The following is a 9,166-nucleotide window of genomic DNA, read 5'->3' on the forward strand; positions in this document are numbered from 1 at the left end:
CTTTCATTTCCTTTCTTTTTATTTTTTAAATGAAACTCGGGAACACGACATGTTTTATTTTCCTTTTCTTCCATTAGTAAAACACAATGTTAGAAAAGAAGCCGTCTTCTTGTTCTACACAAGAATTTGATGTCATTAGCGAGGAATTTGATATGTCATTAGGGTAATTGTTTTGATATTTCATATTGCTCAATAATCTGCATTCTATCCATCAAGATATTCGAACTTCCAACAAGAGATAAAACGAATAGCCGTCCTTAAATATGGCATCATTACTCAAACTTTACTCTTAAATTCTCATTCGACCTCGTAATAAACGAAATAATAATCTAAAATTAAACAACTTCAGTTTTTTCCTTTCGTCGTCTTCTTACCTTTCCACCAGCTTGTCAATCTCCTCAACAACACGACATTATATTTTTTTGTAGTGCCAATACACAAAGCTTATTATTGAAGCTGCCTAAGACTAATTAATTAGATAAACCCATGGCATTATTAGCACGAAAACTTAACCAAGTCCCATACCTAGCTAGTAGCTTCACTAAAACTTCTATCATTTTCCTTCATGCAAATCTTTATTCGATATCGGATCCGGTTCTGAAAACATTGGTATTTAGCAAATAATTACATGGCCACTAGAGAAGCAATGGCATCAACACCAATGCCATCCGTGCCGGATTCGCCTTCTTCTACCCCGGTCAACCCCATCATGGCTATAGTGCTCGTGTGTCTTTTATGTGCATTCTTTATGCTTTGTTTGGTCTCCACCTACTTTCGCCATTACGCCGAAAGACAGCTCAGACTTGCAGCAAGTACCACCCATGGGAGTGAAACCGGGTCGATGCGGTCAGTGGTGCACGGGCTTGACCCGGCCGCCATCGCCACGTTCCCAAGCTTTCTATATTCAGTTGTCAAGGGGATAAAAATAGGACAGACAACGCTAGAGTGCGCTGTCTGCTTAAATGAGTTTCAAGACCATGAAACCCTAAGATTGCTACCAAAATGTAGCCACGTGTTCCACATGGATTGTGTCGACACGTGGCTGGCGTCACACGTCACATGCCCGGTGTGCCGAGCAAATCTTGTCCTAACATCCAATGAACCCAGTCTCATGACTGAGCAGTTGGATTACCCGGTTGACCCTGAGAGAGATTGCGGGTCAACCGAGTTTCTTCTCCCCATCGAGTCGAAACACGTAAAACCTTCTACCACTCGAATGCCCCGTTCACATTCAACGGGGCACTCAGTGGTAGTACAACCTGTTGAAAATATGGAGTGGTACACGCTACGTTTACCAAATGAGGCACGGGACATGTTCATGAACCTAGTCACGAGTCTTCCGACTAGCCCTCATGGGGTGTTTCCAACGGAAAGTAGCGAAAAGATGCCTTTTCGAAGTGTTAGTGTTGGTTCTACTAGAAGACTTGATCATTATGTTCGGTTTGAGCGGTCTAACCCAAATAGGACGGGTGGTGAGACATCAAGGGGTGGAAGCGACTTGACTCTGACTTCAAACTCACAACGGTTTTTCAGATCCGTTAGATCACCATTTAACCGTTTGTTTCCAGCATCAAACAGGAATCTGGATGTGTAAGAACAATCCATGGATAGACTAGTACTGATGTTGAGTCTAGATGTATAATTTCATTGTTATTACTAGCTTTAATATTAACTGGAAAGATGGCAAGTGATTTCTTTGCCCAATTAAGGCTTATTTAGAATGTCTCACACTTCAAACATTTACGCCCAATAATAGTACAAGAAAGCATACCCATGAATAATACTCTTCGTGTATCTACTATGGATCATGTATCCACAAGAGACGTTTGTTATACCCCCACAGGTCTAGATATACACATGCAAAAAGTCTAATCTACTTGAGTTTGCGTCGCTCAACAATAAAAGATTTAATGTATTGAGACACGGACGATAGAGACAATTTAACAAGCTATTCAAACGCAATACAAAGGCAAGCAACCAACAATGTGAGTATTTTTTTAAAAGCGAATATTTAATCCTATTTTACATGGAACTTGAACCTAAGGCCTTAAACCAAATGTATCTAAAAGCTTTGTCTTTGCCAGTGAGGCACCGACCCAGTTGGTTATTTTTATATTTTAACAGATTTATTATTCATTTCTAGTAGTATCTATGAGTGTTGGTTATTAACACTAAAACTTTTATACATCTGATTTTGCAGGGTTTACGACCAATTCTATCATCATTTAAGGGGGTGTCATGATTTTATCATATATTTTCACTATATTATATTATATAGGGTGGATCAATTAAATATTAAACAGTTATTTATAAATGAAAAAAAAATAAGGAAATAGTTGAGAAAAGAAATATTAAATAAATGAAATATTCATAAAACATATATTAATGAAGAAAATAATAATAGTTGAGAAACCATAAGCAGAAAGAATTTCGTTTAGTTACTTATTTATTAGGTATACTTTGGACTTAGAGATAAATAAGATAGAAAATTTCCACACGGTTACAAGAACTTGGACACACATAATTATTACATGTAGCATAACCAGTAACTTATTTATTATAATATGACAATCTAAATATATTTATTTAAATTAAGTTTAAACTTTGTGCGATTTTCAACAGAGCTACCTTCTCGTTTATATACTTTTTGCAAATGTTACAATTGTGCTGTTGGATGATGGGTTGGGCTTGTTGTGAGGCTGCTGATAAAGAGTTGATGGGCCAGAGTCCAAGACCTCGTATATAAGTGCAGTTCACCTCATTTTACGCAGAGATTTTGAGTAGGGCTGTAAACGAACTGAATGTTCAGCAAACAGTTTGTGAACCGTCCAGCGAGAAGTTCGTTTATGTTCGTTCGATTAGCTTAACGAACGAACACGAACAAAAATTTTCGTTCAGTTAGCTTAGCGAACGAACACGAACACAGGTCTCGTTCGTTCGACTACGTTCGTGAACGTTCGGTAATATGTTCATTTACGTTCGTTCGTGTTTGTTTGATTATATAAAAACATAATAAACCTTCTTATCTAAACATATTGAAAACTTGAAACCCTATATTTTCTAAGTAGCTAAAATTTGGACATTCTAAGACATTTTTGGGGATAATTATGTCTAAATTAGTTAAACTGGATTAATCATTTGGTGGTCTAATAGACTTCTTGTGTTTTGATTTATCGTTTGATGGTTGTATTTAACTACTTATATTCAATGTTTAAAGATAACGATGTTTTTTTTTTATTATTTTGAAGTTAAATGTCCGTTTGCGTTTGTTTTTATTTGCTTGCGTTCGTTTGTGTTCGAGACTAGTGTTCACGAACTGTTCGTGAACAACTGAATTTCCTTAACGAACGAACACGAACATGGCCTTGTGCGTGTTTGTTCGGTTCATTTACAGCCCAATTTTGAGAGAGAACTTTTTGGATTTGCATCAAGGTGAGTTAGGGTTTTTTTTTAATCTTTGTTTAATGATCTCATATGTCATATGTCATATTCATGAGTTCATCAGATTTGTTAACGATCAACTTGATGATCAATAGCGTTCGGTTGTAGTTTCAGATTGGCCAAACTAGTTGTATCTCTGATATATTTTGTGTGAATCATATTTGGTTTGGGTAGATCTGGGTTGCACCTTAGGTTTCTAACAGCAGGATATATTTGAAATGTGTAGGATAATTTTTTTTTTGTAATTAGTGAAAAAATTATTAATTAATGGAATAAGTTATAAATCATTTATTGTATATCCATTATGTCATTTCTTCTTTTTCTTTTCACACTAAGTTTCTTAATATATATATATATATATATATATATATATATATATATATATATATATATATATATAGGACAAAGATCCGTTAGGAACCACCCTTTATTGCGAGAACCGCGAGAACCAATGTGAACACAACCAAAAATACCTAAAAATAGCTAAAAAAACACACAATTTTTTTAAATATTTTTTATAAAAAAATCGCTACTTTTAGTAGCAAAAAAAATTAAATTTTTTTTGGCTACTAAAAGTATCGATTTTAAGGGGGTGTTTGGGATTGTTTTTTCAAAATAGATTATGCGTTTTGAATAATCAGAATCAGATTATCAGCTGTAACAAAACGTGCTGCAGAAAGATAGTGTTTAGATTTGATTATGCTGTTTGATATCACAATAATCAGATAATCAACTATTGAGTGTTTGGCAAATATATATATTTTAATAAATAAATCAGTGAAATGACAAAAAAAGACATTAACCATCAAATCAAACAAACAATAAAAACAAACGAAAGTATTTTCAACACTGGTCTGCTTTCGGTTGCTATAATCGTGAAAAATGGCGAAGTTAGTGGGAAAGGATTTTCAAGGCTTGGCAGATTTGCAACGATGATGTAGTGGATCCGGGCTAGTAGTTCTCGAGTCTTGTTTCAGTTTTTTGTTTGGGCTGTTTTGTTTTGGTAGTTTGTTTTGGTTGTTTTTTTCCTTTTATGGACTGTGTTGCGGGGTGTCCTAGGCTTGGCATGTCAAGTCTAGTTGGTGTGTCGCTTTGTCACACCTTTGATCTTATTTTTTCATATATAAAATTCATCGGGGTAACCCTTTACCCAAAAAAAACAACAAACTCAAGTTCAATCGCTACGCCATATGATTTCGGTGCAAGGTAAGTAAACAAATTATTCACTATTCTGCATTAGTACCACAATTGCAACATATAAACATTCAATTGGATTGCATAATATCTCTTGCAATTCTCTCTCTTACCGAACTCATATACATACTGTATTGCCTACGACGTGTAGTTATGTCTTCTTGTGTTCCATTAATTCAGATGGATGTATCACCTTCAACATCTCGAGTTGGACGATAAGTTTCTTGTTGTGCTTTGTTAAATGTTTCTTGTTCTGACCGGCCCTCTCGTCAAGCAATCAAACGTCTATCTTTTGGTGGTGAGAATTCATCGAAAGTATCTGGATCAGAAACAAAGGCACATAGAAGACCTTTAAAGTCAAACAAACTACTTCAAAGATCATAGATCTGCTTATGTTCAATCACTGCAGATAAGCTGGTAAGTTTTTAGCTGGATGTTTTCTGCTTCATAACAGAGACACTTTTTTTTTAATTTATTTAATTTTATTATTCCACAAGTAGAATGCCAAACCAAATAATTATTTTTTAATCAGTTTTTTGTTTTGTTTTGTTTTTTTTATTGCCAGGGGTCACTTTAAATCTAACCACCATTGCTGATATTAGAAGGGCAAAATGCACATAATTGCCCACTAACTTCGCCATTTTTCACGATTATAGCAACCGAAAGCAGACCGTACTCTCGAGTTACTTTCCTCTCACAGGTTAGAGAATAACGAAAGTATAGTTCGGCTGTTGGCAGATATTAAGAGCATGACAGCAAGTCTTAAGGATGATTTAAACGCGAAAGATGAAGAAATTGGCAAGCCTATTCTAAGTTCATACGAACTAAATTCCATCTACTGTGCCTTTCATTATTTCTTCTTAAATACCCACCCTAACATCTCTGTAGTTGATGGTCAGATGCTATTCCTTTTTCACCAAAACAATATATCAAATGACCTTTTTAAATCACTAATAAACAACACCTAACTACTAAAAAAGGGTATAACTGAATTATATAATCGAACAAAGACTTACTTACTTAGGGTTGAAATTGAGCGAATACTCCTCCGTAAAGTTGCAAATCAAATCGATACTTGCGATGCCTGTGAATAAAACGAACTGATTATACATTTACGCAACGGATGCGGCCTATAGAAGAAGAAATCGAAAAAGGAGACGATGAGATGTACCATATGCAGATGTGGAAAGATCCGAGAGAGATGATTTGGCCGGCGATTGTATTTTGTTCTTCTTCTCTGGGAGTCCAAGGGCACAGTGTATATGGCGGTAAATTTTAAAGATAGCCATGGGGAGATAAAAATAAGATGGAAATCCCGTTTTCCTGCAGTAGGGGGTGATCTACTTTTATATTATCACGTTTTGATGTCTACAAACACTCAAAATAGATTTTTTGCGATTTCAAAACACAATAATCAGATAATCAGGTTGAAAAAGCAATCCCAAACACCCCCTAACTTAAAAATATTAAAAAAAAATTGTGGGTCTTTTTGATTTTTTTAGATCTTTTTTTTTTTGATTTTTTTAGATCTTTTTTTTTATTTTTTTTAGGTTTTTTGAGGGTTTAGTTTTTAGCATTGTTGGTGCATCCGTCTGTCGACTACGTCTTGTATCGAGTCTAGTGTTGTATAGGTTAGAACATGGCACGAAATCCAAGAAACATGTGTTAGATAGGGTTTCGCTTATATGTCCCTAGCTTGGTTTCGCTCACGTGTCAATAGTCAGGTTTCGCTTATATGTCAAGTGATAGGTTCGCTCATATGTCATGTATGTAAGAGCGAAACCTACTCACCTATAAATAGGTTGTATGAGCGAAATCAGAACATAGTTGTAGGTGTTCTCTTCCGGCATGCCACGAAGTGCTGCCGAAGTGTTGTCAGAGCTTGTAATCGCATACGTGATCAATACAACAACAGTTATAAGTGAATCCGGCTGAAAGTGCACCAAAGCATTAGTTTCCGCCTGTTGTTTTGGATAGGAATTCTTCTGATCGACTCAATCAGGGCCGAATACGATCCTACAAGTGGTATCAGAGCTAAGGAGGAAGAGTTCTTGCCATTTCAGCTGCATTTATTTGGATTTTCTAAACTTTCTTCAAGATTTTAAAATTTTTCACGGTAAAACCAGCTCAAATTCACACACAGCACTCGTAATCATGTATTAATAAACCCTTGAAAGTTTCAAAGCTAAAATCGACCTAGATCTTAGGATTTTTGAGGTTTCGCTCGTATGGACTTGTGAAAATGATGATGTCATCTGCTGATTTCGCTCATAGTTCGCACGTGATTTCGCTCATACAGTCATCTTTCATCTGAATTCGCTCCAAGAGTTCAAGGATCGGTTTCGCTCTTGTGAACCATTTGAGGTTTCGCTTATTGAGACACTAGTGATTTCGCTCTTGTGAACAATTCAAGATTTCGCTCATAAGGCATACAGTAATTTCGCTCATAAGGAACACTTGGGATTTGGCTTCTGTGACCATCAAGACTGGTTTCGCTTATTGTGACACTTAGGTTTCGCTCCAGTGACACTTGAGATTTCGCTTCAGTGACAACTAGGATTTCGCTCATTGTGACACTTTGGGGTTTTCGCTTATTGTGACAACTCGGGGTTTCGCTTTTGTGACATTTAGGGTTTCGCTCCAAGGATCAATTTTGCCTAAGCTTGGAAATTTGTGAACTTTGAACAATGGACAACGAATTCTATAACGCCTTTGCTAGTCCGATTACAATCACGCAGAATGCTTTACTTGAAAACGAAACCGGAACATCTCAGAAACCGCCTAAACTCATGGATATTGATGACTACAACGTATGGTCCGAACGGTTTGGGAATTGGGTTGAGGCTTATCATTTGGATGCGTGGGAACACACTGAGGAACCATATGTTAGACCCACAACAAATGGTGTGCAGTTAACAATTCGAGAAATGAGTACGGAAGATAAAAAGAAATATCGAGATGAGAAATTGATGGTGAGTCTACTTCAGCAAGCGATAAAAGAAGATATCTTGACACTGCTCCAACATGATGGAACTGCTTATTCAATTTGGACAGAATTGGAAGCAAAATTTGTTGGAAGTGATGATATGCTCAAAAACAAAATGTCTCTCATCAAGAAAGAATTTGATTTATTCCGTGGTTTGAAATCTGAAAACACCAAGCAAATAATTGATAGATATTGTAACTTGGTGAGAAATATGACAAAACTTGGTATTAAAAAGGATACTGATGAATTGATTGAAAAACTTGTAGATGCGCTACCATATGAAACTTGGGGAACGTTTCTGATGATGCTGAGATCCAACAGAAAAGATTATAAAAATATGACACTGGGAGATTTCATCAAACACCTGGAAGCTCAAGAGATGGAGCAAAGGAAGATAGCTAGGATGAAGAACTATGATGGAGAACAGGACATCAGCTTGTATTACAAAAGTGGTGTTACTGGAACGATAAATCATTCTCCAAAAATTGAAACTGCTTTTAGTGTGAAAGATTCGTCTGAAAAGAAATCATCCCAGGGATCAAGCAGCACAAGATTTTCATCATTCGATCCAAATATTTCTGCAACAAAGAACGGAAGAAAACTTCAATGCAATATTGTATTAAATCTTGAAAGTGATCAAGATTATTCTGAAGAAGTAGCTAAAAATCAAATGTCTTTGTTGGGAATGGTGTTAGAGTCTTATAGTAGTTTTGTGGCCGGAAAGATCGGTAATCCAATGCTTACGAAAGAGGATTACGATCAAATTGATGCCGAGGAGATGGAATTAATGGACATTAAATGGTGCATGGCTAGTGTGTTGCGACGAGCTGAGAAGTTTAAACAAATTACGGGAAGAGATGATTTTCGTGATGCAAATGTTTCAACTTTAGGCTTTGATAAATCTAAAGTTACATGTTTTCGTTGCAGGGAAAAGGGGCATTTCAAGAGGGAGTGCAAAAATCGTGAAACTAGTGGAGCCCAGAATCCTTTTGGAAACAACGATTATCACAAAAAGGCGATTTATCATCAAGTCACACCACCAGCACCGCATCAGGCACAAACTGCACACGGAAGAGATGTGATTGAAAGTTCAAAAAGAGCATGTCTAGTTAATCAGGGCAAATATGACAATTTTAGCTGGGAAAAATATCTTCCAACAAACAGCAAAGTGTGTTTGGCAGAGCAAGATGATGAAAAGTTGGCTGAAGGTTTCTGTTGAGACAATTTTTGCCCAGATCAAGAACTTATGGTCAAAGAGATGTCAAAAACACTACAAATGTTAACGCTTTCATTGCAAATGCCTATGATTTGAAATGTGCCGAAAAGTGCAGAAAAGTAATGGAAGCTGCTGAAGCAAGACGGAGAAAGCTTGAAGAAGAGGAAGAAGAGGAAGAGAGGCTAAAAGCTGAGGCTGAAGCTGAGAAAAAGAGAAGAGCTGAATTTTTACGATCAAACAGAACAGTCAAAGATGTTCCTGAATTTGAAGTCAAAGTTGATGCTGAACCGGTCAAAGTTCCTGAAAAGTGCATGAATTATGATTCTTTA

General features: G+C 36.3%; 1 protein-coding gene across 1 annotated transcript; it reads left to right on the forward strand.

Moving 5' to 3' along the window:
• Positions 1-526: 526 nt before the first annotated feature.
• Positions 527-1,778, forward strand: LOC110887606 (RING-H2 finger protein ATL11). Its single transcript, XM_022135182.2, has one exon. The coding sequence runs from the start codon at positions 629-631 to the stop codon at positions 1,592-1,594; it is 966 nt and encodes a 321-aa protein (XP_021990874.1). The 5' UTR covers positions 527-628; the 3' UTR covers positions 1,595-1,778.
• Positions 1,779-9,166: the final 7,388 nt, after the last annotated feature.

Source organism: Helianthus annuus, chromosome 15, assembly GCF_002127325.2.
Source record: "Helianthus annuus cultivar XRQ/B chromosome 15, HanXRQr2.0-SUNRISE, whole genome shotgun sequence".
Lineage (NCBI taxonomy): Eukaryota > Viridiplantae > Streptophyta > Magnoliopsida > Asterales > Asteraceae > Helianthus > Helianthus annuus.

Coding starts and splice junctions, on each gene's coding strand:
- LOC110887606 (XM_022135182.2), top strand. CDS start 629: ATGGCCACTAGAGAAGCAATGGCATCAACACCAATGCCATCCGTGCCG.